The 20,524-nt window shown below is 37.6% G+C and overlaps 2 protein-coding genes across 2 annotated transcripts; one reads left to right on the plus strand and one right to left on the minus strand.

Annotated features, from left to right (window-relative positions):
* Window positions 1-418: 418 nt before the first annotated feature.
* On the plus strand, window positions 419-4,348 carry LOC105207713 (protein will die slowly). Its single transcript, XM_011177313.2, has 8 exons — window positions 419-723; window positions 1,604-1,700; window positions 1,796-1,959; window positions 2,692-2,781; window positions 3,191-3,330; window positions 3,470-3,701; window positions 3,798-3,885; window positions 4,114-4,348. Exons 1-8 carry the CDS (start codon window positions 634-636, stop codon window positions 4,212-4,214), a joined length of 1,002 nt encoding a protein of 333 aa, XP_011175615.1. The 5' UTR covers window positions 419-633; the 3' UTR covers window positions 4,215-4,348.
* On the minus strand, window positions 4,335-20,378 carry LOC105207712 (DNA-dependent protein kinase catalytic subunit). The gene is given in 17 exon segments (XM_011177312.3): window positions 4,335-5,593; window positions 5,653-5,858; window positions 6,151-6,862; window positions 6,940-7,200; window positions 7,203-9,281; window positions 9,570-10,125; window positions 10,219-14,339; window positions 14,594-15,443; window positions 15,530-17,048; window positions 17,242-17,495; window positions 17,598-17,776; window positions 17,950-18,345; window positions 18,441-18,556; window positions 18,622-18,793; window positions 18,950-19,149; window positions 19,553-19,783; window positions 20,255-20,378. Coding segments are annotated over 16 exon segments (11,826 nt in total). The 5' UTR covers window positions 19,680-19,783; window positions 20,255-20,378; the 3' UTR covers window positions 4,335-5,515.
* Between the last annotated feature and the right edge of the window lie 146 nt (window positions 20,379-20,524).

Below are 20,524 nucleotides of genomic sequence, written 5' to 3' on the forward strand. Positions count from 1 at the left end.
TTTGTACAATAAGTGCAGTTAATCCCTCGTCATTTATGTTTAATGACATTCATTTACTGCAGTAACTATCCACAAGAGATAAAGTGAAAATAGAGAACGTCCGACAAAGACAATTATATCAGTTGTACAGACTTTAGAAAATGAAATACTTCAACTTTTCACAGTTGGCAGCCCTTGGAAATAAGAGGCAGAAAAACGAGAGAGCGGAGATTTTAGAGAAAGAAGGCTACAAATTGAGCACACCATGCTATCCTTTCCACCATGGCAAAAAAGCAGAGCGTCCACAATTGGAATTATCTTCTCTCTTCAAGGTTCATCCAAACAGCAGGCAACAAGCAGCAAGCTTCGTTGATTGGCTGCTGCTTGACGCTTGCTGCTCTGAACTAGCCTTTATCTACCTCGGTTTTGCCATCGAAATCGTCGAATGCGTTTGAACAGCTGCAGTCGCATCCAGTCGCGTTGAGTTGCGTCTCATTTACAATTTGTCGTACAATACAGCTGCACTATAACTTTCAGGTTTTCAGGCTTACAGCAATACAGCATACAGGTTGGATGTCGTGGATGTCGGATGCATTGCTTCGGGTGCTTGTTGTTGCGGTTCTAAAATTTCGTTAATACAAACGGTTGGAAAATATGGTACCTCTCGGCCCATCGCCGGGACACCAAGCGTCCGTGAACAATTCCTCTAGCACGCCCGCCAGCGGGACGAAAAACACAATAGTGGTAATGTGCACATACATATTTGCATATTTGAATTTACGCATGGTACAGGTTAAACTCTCGGCGTTGACATGCCGGTTCGGTTAGACGAGATACAAACGGGATGATATGTACACAATGAAACGATGTGGATTATTAATTTTCCGAGAACGATGCGAATAACTGCGAGAGGGAAAGAAGAAGAATATTAATATAAATAGCACAGCAATCTGTTTCGCGAATAAACTGCAACATTGCACGTCTCTCCAATTTAAACTTGATTTCTTATACGTTTTTGTTATATGACGTAATTTCAATAGCACCATTGAACTGCTAGTCCCAAAAATTGTAAGAAATGGTGTAAATTTTACTTTACCCAGTACAGCAAATCCCTTTTGCAATATTCTTCTTTCATGAGGGCAGTTTCGGCAAGCCGCGCAGGTTTTCGTGTATGAACTGTATATATATATATATATACTATAACATTCCTGTTATGAAGAGTCAAAGATAAATAAAAGTAAACTTATAGATGTATTCCGTACATCTCAATGTGTAATTCTATCAAACTTTCCTTTTCTCTTTATCTATGAGCCATTTGCATTTTACGTAATTGAACGCGATCTTCATATTTTTCAAGCTATTTCATTGGTCGCATTTGGTAGAACGTTTTGCACGTGTTAAAAGTTTTCTTCGCGCTGATTGGATTATATTTTCAGTTCTACGGAAATGCTTCTTAGCAATAAGAATTTCAAATAGCTTCAAAAACATTTTACAGAACGCGGCCACTGTAGTTTTGTAGAATCATAATTAAACTTTGATCATATCGTTTGAACAGCGTCGCGTTATGATACAACATATTAAATTCGCAGGACCGACGTATCAGCATTATTTTTCTCCTTTGCAGAAATCAAACTATACATTGAAGTATACTTTGGCGGGTCATACTAAGGCAATATCATCAGTTAAATTTAGTCCCAATGGAGAGTGGTTGGCTAGTTCAGGTAATTATGAATTTTTCTTAGAGCTTTCTAATTATAACATTTGAAACATACTCTAATGACTAATTATATTTTTGTACGCTCTTCTGATTTTTCAGCTGCTGATAAGCTCATCAAAATTTGGGGGTCGTACGATGGAAAGTTTGAAAAAACTATAGCTGGTCATAAGCTAGGTATTTCTGATGTAGCGTGGTCCAGCGATAGCAGATTGTTAGTATCAGCTTCCGACGATAAGACCTTGAAAATATGGGAATTAAGTTCTGTAAGTAATTTATTTTACAAAGCATTTGTCATAGAGAGAAAATAAACATAGAGGTAATTTCAAAGTCTTGATAATTTTTCAATAGTATAAAAAATAAATCTTTGAAAACTTTTTCATTATTGATATTATATATCTTGGTAACACACAGATTGAAATTGAAGTTTCAAGTTTATATTTTTATACATGTAAAATTGTAGTATATAATTTATAGTAGGTACACATGGTGCCATGTGAAAAAACTTTGGTAACATTGTAAGGATGAAAATTTAATTGTTTATAGAGGTATAAATAATTTTGTATTAATACCCACATTGTCTGACACATTTGGCTTTTATGTGTTGGTTTGCTATGATTTATTTTAATAATTACAAATTATATTCTGAATATACATTCAATTTCTACATATACTTGCAATTACGAAGTATGTGCGAACATTGAATATAGACATTCACAAACATGTGATTTATCAACATTGAAATAAATCTTCAAGTTGCTTGCAATATGTAAAAGTCAACAAATCAGTCGTGATATTATTATAAATTATTTATATTTCAGAAATGATTGGGTTTCAATTCATTTTTGTTATGATTTTTTTATTCAGTATGGTGTGTACTATTGATCATTTAATACTAAATGCTTTTTTTAATCATGCTATATAAACAAATTAAAAGTTTTGTTTTAATAATGTTTTATATTTTTCAATATATTAATCTCGAATCTTTTATTTTTCAGGGTAAATGTTTAAAAACATTAAAAGGTCACAGTAATTACGTATTCTGTTGTAACTTTAACCCACAATCCAATCTCATAGTTTCTGGTTCTGTAAGTACCACAAGTTTACATATTTATTTGATTATATTGATTATATATAAAAAAGTATTCTTAATTCAAGCATTTTGTAGAATTTTATCAATTTCTGTGAGAATTATATTATTTTTTATAGCTATCACTAGAGAGAGAGAGAGAACATTCTGCCCGTCATTTTTTTCTCTGTCTCATCAAATTTTAAATTAATTTTTTAAAAGGATAAATCGACTGAATAAAGTATTAAAAAATATTTGAGTCATTTTATTCTATTATTAAATTAAAATGTAAACTAGTAACGTTACATGTGTATGATTACAAAAAGGATGATAAAGTTCCAAGTAAAATCAGTAAGATCTAAATTAATTTATTAGACTCATTGGTTAAATTAATTAGACCAATAGGGTTTACTTTTTTTTCTCCTTAGTTCGATGAAAGTGTGCGTATTTGGGACGTGAGAAGCGGAAAATGCCTTAAAACCTTGCCGGCACATTCAGATCCTGTAAGCGCAGTACACTTCAATAGGGATGGCTCTTTAATCGTCTCAAGTAGTTACGACGGATTATGGTAATTGTAACATCAAATTTTATAATCAAAGTAATTTATAAAGAAATAGAACAATACCGCAATTGGAACAATTTTTTCGAAATTTTACTTATTACATTTAGATGTCATATTAAAGTTACATATCACGTGTTACTTGTAGTCGAATTTGGGACACTGCGTCAGGACAATGTCTGAAAACTCTGATAGATGACGACAATCCTCCAGTGTCGTTTGTCAAATTTTCACCGAACGGCAAATATATTTTGGCAGCGACGTTAGACAACACATTGAAGCTGTGGGATTACAGTAAAGGAAAATGTTTGAAAACATACAGTGGCCACAAAAATGAAAAATATTGTATCTTTGCAAATTTCTCTGTAACGGGTGGTAAGGTACGTGTCGTGAGAGATTATTTAGTGTCATGTATTGTGGCTAAGAACATGTAGGGGCAGTCTAAAAATTATTTTAATTATTTTTATCGTTCATAGTGGATTGTATCCGGTTCTGAAGATCACATGGTGTACATTTGGAACCTACAAACGAAGGAGATTGTACAAAAATTACAGGGACATACAGGTAAAGGATATGTTCATTTAAGAAAAATAAGAAAAGATGTTATGAACAAAAACATATTTCTCAGGAAATTTAAACATTTGGCTATACATATAAGATTATCTTCAATGTGATTTAAATAAAAATTTAGTATCCAAGTGTCTTCTTTAATTATATTTTCTCACATTTTTGTTTCATTGAGAACTCTATTTTTGACCATATTGCTTATTATTACATCTTCGTCCTTTTCAGATGTGGTACTTTGCACAACGTGTCACCCGACGGACAATATTATAGCTTCAGCGGCCCTCGAAAACGACAAAACTATCAAACTATGGAAAAGCGATACTTAAGGACAATCTATTAACTTGCTGTTACTATCTATTGTACAAATCTCCGAGTTTTATGTTAAAGAGAGAATGATTACATTGTAAAGCATAGACAATAGACACTAGATATAAAGTAAAATGCTATTTTATATTTAAAATTATTTTTTTTATTCATATTACATAAGCTTTTAGTTTAATTTCGATACACTAGCGACTGCATTTACTGTTGCAAATAGATTAGAAATAGCTGACTAAACAGTATTAATAATTCAAATCTCGTTGTGGTTGTACAAAATTATATTTTTAAAAGTTTAGTAAACAATAATACTGTATTATTATTCATATATATACGTATGTATATGAATTCAATATCAGAAACTTAAACACAGCTTGGAATATTTTCAGAATAGTAAAGTAGCAGTTTGCATAAGTGACGTTTCAATTTATGATTTTTTTACAGACATTTTTTATATATCTATCATAGATCAATTGTAATTGCTTAAAAATGCAAATTAGATAACTTTGCAAAATAACGAAATCTCAACAATTCAAAATAAATATTCAAATTTTTTTCTCCAAGGCTCTGTTTTTTCATTATCTGATTAACTGATGGTTAAATTTTACCTGATGTTTTACCCAATGGGCTTTATCCATGATGATGCTATAGGTGAAGCTTATTGGCTAGAACTTCAAGTTAAGTTTAACCATAAGTTAATTAGATAATGAAAAACTGGGCCCAAGTGTTATATATATTTTTTAAGTGATATACCTAAATTATAAGTAATTTCTAACAATTTATTGAGTATATCTAACATTTGCGAAGTCTAATAAACTTTGCCCATCTTCAAGAGATATAAAAAAATATTTCACGATTGCATACACACACATACATAATGAACTGGCAAAAGTAAAAATGTATATTGACTTTTAATATGAGAAATGTGTAAATGCGTCTGAAATTTTAACATTATTATAACAGTTTTTCGCATAATTCTAACTTGTCAAACATATCCTGTACAGTCATGAATAGTTGTTTGCTAAGTCTATTAATATACATGACATATATAAACTATATTTATAATACAGAAAATATTTATGTTAATAAACAGAATTATAAACAGCATCTTTCATATGTATATTATATCTTCATTATAATTATCGATTTTATTTTAAATAGAAAAGTTGAGGTAATTTCTCATCTAAAAGAACTTAAAAATTGTATAAAATGTTTTAAACTTTCTGTGGATAGACGATTTCTGTACCTTTTTTTAAATCATTGGTACCTTATACATAAGATTCATATATTCTATGAATAGCATACAGAATTACAGCCAAGATTGCCAATTTTCAAACATGCGCCCCAAGATATTCAAGTCTTTCGCTTGATCTAATAAACAGTCCACCTGAAACATGATTGATGATTAACAACGATGTGTAAAGAGGAAATTTCGATCAAAACTACCTGTTCCGCAGGTGTCAAATGATCACTCCTTATATCTGCCCGTGCTTGTTTGAGCTCATCATTGCCTGTAACAATAGCGTGATATCTTGCAAAATATTCATCGTTATGCGCTTCTTTCAATTGCTCTAACGTGATGATTGACGGATGGATTCCGTTTAACTTCTTCGCGACTATATCAATATTCTTCTTGGATGACCATGTTAAATCTGCAAATAATAAGATGTATTATTTTTCTTATACATTTGATGACATTTAAAATATATTTCTTTTATAAAATAGTATTTAATTTGTTTCATTTTCTATCTATTCATAACATGCAAAACAACATCTTTCTTCTACATATTTTCTAAATAATCACTCATTTTTATAATATATTTATAAGTACATTTGAGCTCGCGGTCGGAATGTGATGTCAATCCCGTGCATCAAAGCACAATAACTACTATATCAATAATATTATAAAATTCATAAAACATCCTCTTGTATATTCTTCTATACCTGCATCAATATCTTGGTTGTAATTGCTCGTTATCTCGTCTTCGTTGACACTCGACGACTTCCGAACAGGCTTATGGACGAAAATGTCCATGCAAGCAAGAATCGGGTCGCGATCGTTGCGCAGAGCCTGCATCGTATAGGTCATGATCGTCGCCAGCAGATCCCGTTCCGTGAAGGGTTGCAGCAACTCGAGAATTTGCGGTGTCAGACGGAATGGCACAAGTTCCGGTATCACGGCGCGTACGCCGATGCCGAAAGCGTGGCCGAAATCGATGCCCAGGCAACGTCCAGTTGTGACGTGCACCAAAGTATTCTGCAGATGACGATCGCCAATCTCTGCGAGCCAATGCGCCGCGCACATGGTCGCGTAACTCGTGATGAAATTACGTCGCAGCGTGACGAAACATTCCGGGGACGAACTGATAGTTTCGAATGTGTCGCGGAGAGCCGTTTGCCTCGTCTTTCCGATCAGCATCTTCATTTTCTCCGTAACAGTTTGTTGGCTGTACCTGGACACAGCCTCTTTGTATCCATCAGTAATTCGCTGCTTCATGGATGCCGCCGCATCCTTTATCCAGCCCGCGTATGAGTTGTGAATACTCACGCAATGACTTTTCTCCTTTTTTGATAGAGTGAATTGTATCAGATCCTCCAAGGATCTCGTGTCCTCGATCCATTGTATAAGACCAAACGAGCTCGACAGCGGAATCACCTGCGAAAGAAAGCTCATGTTATAGCAGAGAGCAGAGAAACGTAGACGATATTTTAAATAGTATTCGTAGCATATACCTCGTACGTGTCGATGGCCAAGCGTCTCTGTCTGCAGTTGAGGTCGTTGCGCAATGTTCTGTTCATGGTGGAATATAGCTGCTGTAAGCTCCGATCGAGCGTTAGATCCTCGCCAAATTTCACAAGAAACTTGTATTCCCTACCATTGTCGCCCACCATGCCGATGCGAATCGGCTTGCGCAATGATCGCATGACCTCCACTTGCGGCTCAAATCGTGCAATTTTCACGTGATAGCGCGGAACGGATTCTCTGTCGTCGATCTGTCGTCGATGTATTGTCCGGGTATCTCGATACCGCCGCTATAGCCGCCAACGTACTCGTGCAAGAAGGGACTATAATTCTTCAGCTTCACGTTAATATTCTTGTTCAACGATTCATTAATATCCTTGTTTAATAATTCTTTAAGACTTTGTAAGCCTTTTCGCGCAGCATTAAAATTCTTAAAACTCAAGGATTTTATCTCTTTTTCGTATCTTGCTATTTCATTGAAGATATTACCCGGTCGTCGCAGAGCTTTTTCTTCTGCTACGCGTGTGATAGAATTCGGATAGACTTTCTGCAACAGCCATAGGATGGCTGTCGCCACCGTTTTTCCTCGAGACAAATCCTTTATTGCTTCGTTGAGGTAGTGCTTCAGATACAGTTTCGGTTGCACCACGTATTGTACTGCCTGTATGAACCGTTCGTACTCTTCCGCCTTGTTGCCCAAGAGTCTGCGTATCTGCTGGATTTTCTCGTCTTGAAGAATAGCGGAATTTCTCTCGACGGTAAAGCGATACGTATAAACAACCGCGTCGGGATAAGTCTCGGCGAGCTTATGGACAATCGGTAAGATTATGGTTGCGATCGACGGTGTTCCCAGATGAGAGAAGAGGAGATCTCGCCATCGCAGAAACAGCCACGGCCGTAACTTGGCGCATTCTTGAACAAATGTCTCTCGCGTCTCGTTGTCCTGCAATCGTTCAGGCTTTAGCAAGCATGGGAAATAGTGCGTAGCCTCGGGATAATCGTAATGCATAGATCTCAGAGTGGACAAGAGAAATTCCTGGAAGATCTCGTCGTTCTCTGCATCGATGCTCATCAGTCTATCGTAACAATGTTTGGCTAGGGCGCAATAGTGCTCGCCGACGTTGGCGATGGTCGTGTCTGTGCAGCAGTATCGTAAATTATTCAAGCTGTAGAGTAGTAAATGTTCTCGAATCTTACTCAAGCGAGCACTTTGTTCTACTCCTATATCCTGTAGGATCGTGCTATTGCGCGCCAACTGTTTCGCGAAATCGTCATTTTCTCTGCTCAAGAATTCAATCTTTGAAGCCATCGTGCCGATATGCTCTCTGATGGCGGTGCTCGTATTGTCATCAAGTTCATCGTTTTTCAACAGTTTATGCAACTTTTTCCAAGAATCGGTGTAATTCAACATCTTTTCGTTCATGTTCGTCTCGACATCGGCACATAGACGTTTGATTCTAGCATCAAACAACAGCAATAAGTCTAGCTTCTCCTCCCAGCCTTTTGTTTGTTTTACATAATTAAGATGTTTCTCGGCGATGTATCGGTGTTTTTGATTTAACGCGGCGTCGACGATGTTCAATCGGAGCTGATAATTGATTCGATACAGTTCCCTCTGAATTTTCCGTTTTCTGCAACTATTTTGGAACAACATCGAGGAATATGCTCGATAGGCAGCTAATTTGTTCCACTGCATAAGATTGTCTCGAATCGTGGGAGTTTTTATCGTCCAGTATCTCAATAATGTGTTCAACATGTCCAGATATTTTGCTTCGTTCGCGCATCGAAGAACCTTGAGCGAAGCGTCCAGGTCGTTGATGATTTGCAACTTGAACAATTTGCGTATTCCCAGTTCAGTGCAGAGAGGGCTCAGCTCGACCCATTGCTTTCCCGTCATATCTAAAAAATCATTTAACAAATCGGTCGCCTTTTTCACATCCTTCTTCAGCAAAAATATCACCAGATTTTCGCCTGTTGTGGGCATAAGAGTTTGCAATTTGTCTCGATTGTATATCCATGATTGGATGACCTCCACATCATTGTTGTGTGACTCCCAGTTTTCCTCTTCCGAAATGTATAGAGAGGCGTCGCAAGTATACGGGATCATCCAGTCTTTCCATGCATCATTCCAGATATCGTTTAAATCTCCATTTGCTGCACGGTTTTTCACGAGTCGGTCAATTTGCGACCAGTCACACAAATTGTTCACGGCCTCAAATAATCCTTGCAAGTAGTGCTCTTTTGTCGATGGATCCTCTGTTCGTTCGTAAGCCTTCGTAAACGCATCTGTCGCTCGAATCCAATCACCGTCTACTTCCGCGAGAGCTGCTTCCTAAGCAGAAAATGATAAATAACGTCACCTTTACACTATCAGTAACGTGATTTTCACTACCAATAAATCTTGTTTCATTAGAAAAGTTTCGGCAAAAATTATAAATTTGATTTTTATTTTTTAAATATTTTTTTTTAATGAAAGACAGGAAAGCTTTTATTTAAATGAGAAGAAATCAAGCCAATGACTACTCTAATGAATAAAAGATTACTGTGTAATACTAGTCTCAGTCTCCAAATTAATACTATAAAAATCCATTTGCGTCGATATAACATCATTAAAAATTACCTGCACGTCCTGGCCAAAAAATTGTCGTCCTCGGAAGATGCTCAAAACGACGTCGACGTCGTTGAGCGATTTATATAGAGACGCCAATTGCGACCATTTACCGATCTCTTCGTTGCGAACGTAATCGTCGCTTCTTCGCATTCTCTTACTCGGCGAGCCGTCTTCTTGCGCATGAGGCAGTAAACTGTGTTCCACGAGGAGAGCGCCGAGAGCATTCAAGTAATTTGTTTTAGATGCCTTCAGTACATCTCGCGGGTCGCAGTCGGCAGCTGTAGGAGCATCTCGACTCAATTGTAGCAATGTTTCTAAAATAACAGCGTTGAAAGAGCTGTATTTCTCACATGAATCGTGCAGGATTCGCTTCAGATTTTCCACGATGATCCGACAAAAATCATCGGACTTCTCTCTCTCGATCGTTTCTTTGATTAATGAATAAAACAGGGCCACGGTCACGTCTTTGCAAATCAACTGATCCAATTTGATCAATTGTTGAAGCGGTATGATCAAACTCGCGTTAGATATCTCGATGTCGGGAAAATCTCCGATCCTGTAATTTCTAAATAAAAGTAAAGAAAAATATTAGCATACCAGAGTTATTCAGAATCGATTAAAAAAATAACGCCGAGCCAGAGCCAGTCTCACGTCTCACCTGTACAATTTCACGTTGCTTCTCTGCCTGATGTTCTCCTGCTTAATCATTTCTGCTCGTTGAATTTTCTTTTGTATTTGCTTGTTGCGGTTGATGTTCGCGACCTCTGACGTGTTTTCTAGAATCCTGCTAAATCTTCTCTGCCCTGATATGCTCTGTAGCGATTGTCTCGACGTGGACGGGATTGCAGTTTGATCAAATTCAGTGTCGTACAATGAAATATCGAGTGTCGCGCTCACGTTTGCGGCAACATTGTCGTCGTCGTCGTCGATGAGAGTCGGTTCAAACTCCGGATTCTGCGTCGCACGTAATCCTAGATCGACTCGTGGATAGGGAAACCTAGGAGTCATGTAGGTCCTACCTGAATCGTTATAATCGATACTCTGAGAGAAGGTGCCGTAACTCAATTGGGAGGCAAGCGAGTCAACGAACATCGGCGTCATGCAGCTCAGATTTCGCCTCCTCCAGAAAACGGGTATCCTGTAATTCTCGAAGGTGCAGTTATTCTGTAGGGGTGCGTCGAACATCTTACTGGTGTAATTTATCGATTTGGTAGTCAACTGCAACATAAGCAACGCCACGAAAGTCGCAAACGCGTTCACTTCCGTTGTCATACGTGACGAATGCATGGCCAGAAGTGCGAGCAACCAGTCTTTAGATTTCTCCGTCCTCAGACTCGTCTCCTCCGTCCAGAACTTTAATATTTTGTCTTGCAAATCGTGAGACGGGTCTTGCAGACCAGCCAGCAGGTTTTGCTCGCTGATGAGCAGCAGATAGCGCACGGACACGTCGTCGTCCCTCGCGATATCCTCCAAATATCTCTTGTGGATTCTTATTAACGTGTCGTAGACCAGCTCCCGGTATTCTGTAATATTGTCCTTGATGTACGGGATAACGAGATCCACGTAGAACCGTAGATCCACCGGCATAACAATCGTCACCATATCGCGGACGATTCGCAATGCCATCTTTTCGCAAGACGGCATCCGATTCTTCAGAATTCTCTGCAAATCCATGTGGTGCAATTTTTCCACAACGTTCTGCACGTTGAGCTTCGGCATTGCCAACGTGAATATTTCCAGGCAATAAGACATCGCTATGCTTTTGGGCATTGCAATGATTGTAACGTTCATATAATCAACGGCCACCTCGGGATAAGTACGACAAAGGCAAGCGATGCGTTTCATTTGCTTCGTCATGTTCTGCATGTTCGCGGAATGTTTCGTGGAACCAAGAATAGCGAAGATCTTCTGCTTCACTTGGTATTTTCTGTCCTCTATGACTGAAGAAGTCTCGTCACGCTTGCCATCCAAAGAACGTAGGTACAAGCCGAGACACTCGCAGCACTGCAAAGGCGTCTCCTCTTTAGCATTCCAAACGCTCAACGGCTTCAGCAAGAAGTCGACGACGTCGTTTCTAACAACGATCTCCTCCGTCATGCCATTGTCGAGAAGAACTAGAATGAGATACACTGCGGTTGTATCGCCGGATTTTATTTTTTGGTTTAGGAAGTCCCTCGGCACTCGTAAATAGCTATGCCACTTCTCTACCATGGTCTTCATTAGACTAAGATTGTAACTGTATACGCGATCGGTGATATTATTAGATCTCATCAATAACTTGCTGATGAGCACCTCAAAGAGTCTTTGTGCCGCTGCCTTGCCATCCTCATCGCTTGGCACAGCCACGTCGTGCCAATCCATCAGTATCACCAAAATGTCCGTGATGATGTAATTCAAATGGTATTGTTGCAGATATTTGGCGACAGCCTTGATGATCTTGGTCAGCGCAAATCTGGCGTAAGGCTTGAATACATCGTCCGCCGTGTTCAAAATAACTTTCAACATAAACAGCTGAATATTCTGATTATCGAGCTGTATGACATCAAGGAAATTCGTAAGCCATTCGGGCTCTTTATCACTTAACTTAAACACCTTTCTGATGTGCCGCAAGAAAACGCAGATATACGGCATGCACTCGTGCTCGTTAAAATGCTCGTCGTTATTTAAGAAGCTCGTTGTATCGTGCGTACGAAGAGAATCAGAATTCGTCGTTGAGGCAGAATGACGAAAATTGGATGGTAACACGACGCATTTGTTGAGATCGTAGGCGTTAATGTCTTCGCTCAATGTGCAAGCCGAGAGATCGTAGCTGTGAACATAAGCATATCTATGGGTCTGTCGTTCATTTTTATCGACTTGCGATCTGATATTGACAGTGATCTTGCGAGTTTTCGGATACTCCTTGACGGTTTGACGAAGATTATATTGCACATCACAATCTATGATCTTCCAGTTAAAAAGTTTTTTCTTGTCAAATGCGTAGCTGTAGAAACGCTCCTCCTTCTTTAGACTCAAAATCGCCAACGAGCAATTGTATGCACAGCAGTGCAACAAACGCACAAGATTCTGACATCCTGGCCGCGTTATTCTCAAATTCTTCTGCGCATTCCTCATGACGCTTACGAACATTTCTTTATAATGATTCCTATCGATCAGAATTTGATCCAGTTCGTTCGGCGTGATCGTTCCATTCGCATCTATTTTGTTCTCGTCCACTCTGGTAAACATGACTGCTATCAACTGAAAGCATCCAATCTTTGATACGATTATCTGTTTGACCGCATCATCGTCATGGACATCTTTATCAACCATTTCTCTCAGATCTAGGATGTTTTTCTTGAAAAACCGCTCAATCGCGATTGCATCACAAAACTGAAACGCTGGTAAGAGAAATCCTTGTAGAATGTCGAGTCTTTCTGTTTCACTAGTGGCATTCGTTTCCATGAATGCATCGTAGGTCTGCTGCAGCGATTCTAGAACGTGTTCGAGAGATCCTTCGTAGTAGTATCCGCGTAGATGCTCCTCCAGTTTTTCGTTGATGAGATGATTGCTGCCAGCACCGGCGACAAAGTGTATCACGTACTTGAGCATTATCCTCGATTTAGTCGTCGACAGCAATACTAGAAGTGTCCCGAAGCAGTCGATCACTTTCATGGCGTTCACACTCGTCTCGGACAAATTCGAGCACAAGGCTCGGCCGTAGATCCTTAGAGTCCGCAAGCTTGTTTGCAAGTCAGCGCGATCCGTTACGTCTGTCAAGCAGACGAAGAAATTTTTAAGAATCTTTGTCTTGTATTCAAGATCATCGTTGTTCGTCAACTGATTTAAAATCCACTGGTAGAACTCCTGATTCTGCGTGGCTTCTGTGGGGTTTGACTTTAGACGCACCGCGATGCTGTAAATATTCATTAGTCTCTCTTTGCGACTGTCTACATCAAAGACGGCCTTGTTCAGACAAGTAAATTGTTGTAGAATTATATCAACTGTGACGTCCACGTTAATGTGAACTTGCAGCTCCTGCCTATGCCGTTTCAAAAAAAGCAACAGATCTTCAATCCATTTAAGCAGAAAAGATGAATTGTCGTACCACATATCGTCGCAGACAACAGTGATCATATTCTCATGTGTCAATATGTACTTGAAAATTACATTCTTGAATATATTCAGAAAGTGTTCACCGTGCGTGATTATCGTGCACGCTGCGCTAGTTACGGGGGTATCCTTGGTCATCAGTTCCTCCAGTTTCATGGTCATTGATCTAATGTCTTCAGCGTTTACTCTCAACGAAAGTAACGAAAATTGAAGTTCCATCAGAGCACGCAAATATTCAATCATTCGCGTACTCAAGTCCCTGCAGACTAATTCTCTGGTACGTTCGCTCACCAAAAACCTAAAAATCTGATCGACCGTGCGCTCAGCGTTCGCAAAAGCGCTCGTTTCTAAGATTGTTAGATCGAGCATATAGCATCGCTGTAACAGGCTCAATCCGTTAACGTGTTGGATCATATCGTCACAAAAATCGTTTTTTGCGATGCTGCGTAGATTAAAAAGTTTCGTAATATAATGTTGAATAGAATTAAAAAGACAATTCTTGAAGGTATTTGGCAGAGCATTGTTATATCTCGATCTCATGGAATTTAACAGGATCTTCAAGACATGTGGCAATTTATCCATCATCTCGATATTTTTCACATCAAAACCAACTATTCGCGGATGCATTATACATTTAATCATTAAAGTAGACAACGATATATCCCATAATGATTCTGGTAAAATAACCTGAAAAATAAATAATTGCAAATATTTATTGCAAAATTATTTTTTAACAAATATGTCACATTAATAGGCATTAGTTGGAATGAATTCCAATTATTAAAATCTAATCATTTTAAAAATTAATGATTGACTTTATTCGTGAGAGAGACCAATAATTTTAGTTTCATTACTTATTAATAAATAATTTGTTATTAATAAATCAATTTTTTACATCTAATGTAAGCAGAAATTAGTATGAAATCAAAACAATAACTTACGCCAACATTCAGTAACACTTGTATAAAGTTCAACGTAGTCATCAAAACTTTGCATTGTAACACATGCAGTTGTTCGAGTTCTCTAGATTTTACTGCTCTAGATATTCCCGCCAAAGATTCTGCAATTACTTTCCAGAATTGACCAGTAAAACTGCAAATACAGAAAAAAATCGTTTGCTCTTCCACTTTTCCATTGGAAAAGAGCAGTTCTATCGGCAATAGTTCCTCCTTTATCAACCAAACGTAATAGTCCAGAGCCTTCAACAGCGGCATCACGTTACTGATGCAAATATCCGTTATGTCCGATTCTAAGCCTTTTAAAATAATATCATTCAATCGATTTATCCCATAAGTCCGGACAAAATTCTGTGTCATTTCCCGCGCATAATTGATGTTCTGCGATGTGTCAACAGGTGCCAACGGCGACACGTTAATATACTGCGATACATTAACGTATAATTCCATGCATTTTGCACGGCAATGCTCATCGAGAGTTCCGCACTGCGACAACAACCAGTACAGGGCATAAGTAAGAGTCGCGTGATCAAACTCGTGCGGCTTTCGTCGATTGGGGGAAGAATCGGCAAGAAGATTTGCTTTGACTTTAATTACTCTCTCGATATGGGACAGCGCATTCGCGATCGACAGATCGTCGCATCCATCTAAGCTGCGAACGAAACAGTAGAATATCTCCAGCCAGTAGACCGATACTACATAATCGTCTTCGCGTAGAATCGTGTAGAGATGGTTGAAGGCTACGGCCGCGGCTACGCGTTTACGCGTCAACGGGTGCAACGCGAGATTGTTGATTCTCCCAATGATCTCGTGTGTATGTTCATAAGACGAACGCCTAAAAAACAAAATGATTTATTAATCCGAGATGTTTGCCCTTGAAAAAAAATGCTAACAATATAAAATCGATACGTTGTTAAATACCTGATTGACCAGCGTGTGAATTCTGTCAGACACAGGCCGGAGAACTCGCGCAAAGCGGGATTTGAATCGTCCATCAAACCGTCGAACAGTGAATCGATCACCGGCGACATCGACACGAGCCTGGAGCTCAGCCAGCGCATTAGCTGCAACGCCAATGGATGAAAGAGACCAGAGACGACTTGGTCTGGGTCACAGCCAAGAGCGAGCACAGCCTTACATAGGGTGCCATAAAGAGCGATAGTTTTATCACGATCTTCTGGATCAGAGAGGTATCGCGCGGTGAAGCCAAGGGCGTAAGCTATTATCGAGTGCAGAACCTCGCAAGCTGCGATCTTGGTGCGCCGATCGCTCGAGTCGCGTGCTAGCGTAATTATTCGCGGTAGTATCCGATCGAAGTAGATATCCAGTCGTGTATCTGGCAATGGCAATTTATATTTGAGGAGGTCTTTGCGATTCCAGGATGCCCCGGTGCTGCGAGAAGCGCGCTCGTATACGAAACTCGTCAGCAGATCGTGATCGAGCGATCCGAGAAACAACAGAACTCGCCGTTGAAAGTTTCGCAGCGTATACTCGGTGTCGATCACGTCAACGCGTCTCACGCGTTTGTTCGTTCTCGTCAAGTCCTGCGAGATTTCGACAGAGCTCTCCGTGCTGCGCAAGTACGGCTCTAGGTACACGATGATTTCGCGCAGGAATTCATTCGTTCGCTCATCTCGCTTATGCGTCGCCGTTGTTATCGTTGTCGTCCACGTCTCTAGAGCGGTGAGCGCGGTGTACGCGAGCTCCAGATTACTAAGACCGATGGTAAACGCGATCTTAAACGCCAGCAGTGTACGCGGTAATATGTTTTCGACATATGCGAAAGGCACATCCAAGATTAGGTAAAGGCACGCGATCAATAGCTCGTTGGAGAATCCGGGGATTAGGTCAAGAATGTGACACAAGTAATTAGATAGAAGCACCTTCATCCGCCGCGACTCTGCGCGATTCTCCTCTTCCTCTTCCTCTTCCTCCTCCTCCTCCTCTGATATATAAATAAAGATTTTTGTACCGGCTCGAATCAGTTTGTAGAAACCGGATATTAGCGGATACTTGTACGACAATTGGATAATTTCGTAGAGAAATTTGTGCACGTTGTTGGCAAACAGCGACAGCTCCGAAGCGTCGATCACGTCGACGTATAGATCCACAAGATTCACAAACACGCGATAGTCCGCTTGATTCACGGCGCTTTGAGTAAGAGCTACATCAGACAATACGGTATCCTCGTTGATTCGTTTCACGTGTATGTTCAATCGATTAATTAACATGATGCATACGTCCGTCATAGTGTTAGCTACGTGTTGCGCCAATTGCTTGTGTCCGCGTGCGTGATACCTCTTGGTGTTGAGCAGCTCCGTCCACAATGGTAGATAGTTCTTGTAACATATTGGCATCTGTTCCAGGTCATTCAGTTCCCGTTGCAACTCCGCGTCGAGCGCCAACGTATGCGAACAACTCCATGCAATGCCATCGTAAACTGATTGAAAAGACAAGTTTAATAATATCAGAGATTCTCGGAAAGAGAAAAAATATCGAAATTTTATTACTATCATTATATAATTATTCTTTGAGCAATTCTGAATAAAAAATATTACAAATTAAAGTAGAAATTATTTATAAAACGTACAAATAAAATTGCTCATCGAAGGAAAATCAATTGATTTAGTTACCTATACTGTCGAGATATCGCTGTAGTAGATCTTTATTGATGATCGCAAGATTGCTGATAATTTTAATCAATGTTGAAACGATGAGCGCGTTATTAAATCCTGTTAAATCCGGAAATCTCTTAATCGTGTAAATACTAAGCTTTATGAGAATGTTAATTTGTTCCATTGTAACGTCCGTTATGTGACACAATATTTCCGAGAGTGCTTCCTGATAATAACAGATACTCTCTATGCCCGTTGAATCGCTATGCTCACTTGAATAAGAATGAATAAGAACAGATGAAAAAATTATTTATTATTCTCTTATTATATATATTATTTAAAGTTTGTACATATATCTTAATTAAATACATTACCTGGAGCAAAGAGGAAGTGCGTAACTGGTTGTAATGGAATACATAGATTTTATTTTAAAATCAGACATATGCACTTTGCATGATGCTGCCATTTGACTGAAGCCGTAAACGATTAATCGCGATGTGATTAACTTTAAGTTAGGATCTTCGAATTTTTCTTCAAAATACTGCAAAAAGTACTAAAACCAAAAATACATCATAAATTATATAGCTAAAATTAATTGAGGAAAATACAACTTTGTCCATTAAATTCTTTAAGATTTTTAATTCATGAAGTTTTTTTTTAATCACAATTAAAAACTTTCAAAAAAAAATGTACTCTATATCTCGTTTATCTTACATAATGTCTTACCAATAATGTATCATTGTAATCATTCTCTTCACTATTTTCATTTGTGAGAATTTGTCCAATAACTTGATAGAATCTTTTCAATGCACTTTGTCCATGAACACCAACAGTTGTTTTGAGCGATAAACACTGAAGAGTGTCGTGCCAGAGCTTGCAATCAGAATATAACAAATCTCGATACAGATCCATATGGCGACATAGAAGATCGATCGCCGATTTTATTACTGTTCCATTATGTTTGTTTATCTGTAATTGGCTGATATGCTTAATCCACTTGTACGAATTGCGAAAAATCTCCCTTTTTCTCACGTCCACTGGTTCCATACTATCCAACATGTCTGCGAGAGCGTCGATATACATATGGAAGTCATTGGATACGTTGGTATTACAAGCATCATACTGCATATAAAATTTTTATATACTATGTAAATTATTACTTCTTGAAAATTAATAAATTCACAGTTGAGTTTATAAATTAGTACTATCAACTTTACCTCCTTAAATGCAATAAAATTTAGTTCAGTGATAGTATCATTTAAAAATTTTTCACAACAAATATTTTTATTGTGCTTAATTATTTTACCAAATATACAAAATATAAATTTTTTTTCTGCAACAGAAAACAATACATGATATCATACTCTAGAAAATTGAAATCACATCATGTGTTCTCACCTCTTGTGTTATAGGCACTTGAGTGTAATTGTTTATTACCAAATTTATTAATTGTATCGTTGAGCATCAAATCATGATTTTTAAATAATTCTATTAATTTTGTAAAAATGTCACAAGCAGCCTTTTGATAATAATAACTGCCTTTTTTTAACAGTGCTGACTGACATAAATCCTGTAATATATCAAAGTACAGAATTATGGTAATTAGATTACAAGAATTTATATAAAAATCAACTACTATCCATTAATATAATAATATAAATAATACAAATAATATAAAATGTGATGCTTTTCAATTTTTTAATATCACAAATATTTTTAATATCACCTTAATTTTTTTAATATATTGTACAAAGCATGTAGTGGTATAAAAATTGTCAATGAAAAATTCAAGAAAATGAAATCCTTGTTTTATTGTCTCATCCATTTCGCGTAGTATCTGTTGATTTGTAGCCCGTTGGTTGAGTAAATGATCAAGGAAGCACAATAATCCATCATTTTTGTCAAATATGCTGCATACAGCTGATTCTAATGTAAATAAATTATCATATAAGTAAAATAAACAGTGACGTGACTGATACGACACATCTCAATTAAATCCATAATTTCTTTTAATATATTAAGTACAATTAGAATTATAGTATAAGTTTAGAAGAAAATGAACAAGTTACATTAAAACATGACTCATATACGTGACTCATATGCAAGTAATGTGTTAACATTGAACCTAATTTCAAATTTAGAATTAAAGAATTTTCAAGAACTTAAAAATTTGAATAAATCATTCTAATAGAAATCTTCAAAATGTTGGATGCTAACTTATCAAAAATATCTTATTTAAATACAACACAGTAAGAATAAGAGAAATCTTGCTACTCATAAACGATAAAATTTTGTTACAATCTACATCGTTTTTATAATTGATATTTACCACGGTGTTCGAGCGAAACAATCATGAAGAATGTCGGACCATTCTTAAAGATATCTGGCAAATCCCAGAAATTATTGATAGATGCAGCTTGTTTGAATAAGTCCACAAAGATTCGATATGAATCCATTCTTTTTTTTTATTTCTTTCTTCTCTCAATCTAAACTATTCGTCGCTAAACTCCATTCTTCACCTCGTTTGAAGCATCAGACACTTCACAGCACCTGATAACACCTGATATGTTGTTATAATTGTTATTATCGCCAGCATAATTGAACATGTCGTAGAGGTAACAGAATAGACTAGAGACCTCTCTCGGAAAATTGTCAAGATGTTAGTAGTTTACGATCGTTATTTTTCATTTCTATCGATAATAACAAATTTATATTATATAATATATGTTAAGTATACATATATTATTTTATTTGTATATCTATATTATTTAATCTTTGGCTTTTGGACTATAGTTATTATACCCCTGGCTATACAGTATAAAATGTATCAAGAGTTTTTGACAATCTATACTTATTACACTTAAATAAAAGTTAAGTGTAACATTGTAATGTACAAGCTCTTACAATTATTTATGTATATTGTATTTCCATAAAATTAAACCAAAATTGAAGTTAATCTGCATTTATATAAATGGATATTACTCAAAGTTAGATTACCAATCCAAAATAATTTGAATTCAGTTCAAATCACCTGCATAAACCGAATATGATGCCGATTTTACAAGATACTTAAAAAAAATACAGACGAGATTCTGCTCTCTCTTTCTTTCGTCCTTCTCTGTAATTTCCCTAATTTAAAACGTAGTCTTGCGAAAGTCATCGTGCAAAGTACCGTTACAGGGTCAAAAACTGGTCAACAAACGAGTTTCAGCATGCACCGACATGCAGTATGCAGCTGTAGCAGTGCAGCATCGTTCCATCTCGCATGCGCGTCGCATGTGACGACAGTCGCGTGTCTAGC

The sequence above is a fragment of the Solenopsis invicta genome, chromosome 14 (assembly GCF_016802725.1).
Source record: "Solenopsis invicta isolate M01_SB chromosome 14, UNIL_Sinv_3.0, whole genome shotgun sequence".
In the NCBI taxonomy this organism is placed as follows: domain Eukaryota; kingdom Metazoa; phylum Arthropoda; class Insecta; order Hymenoptera; family Formicidae; genus Solenopsis; species Solenopsis invicta.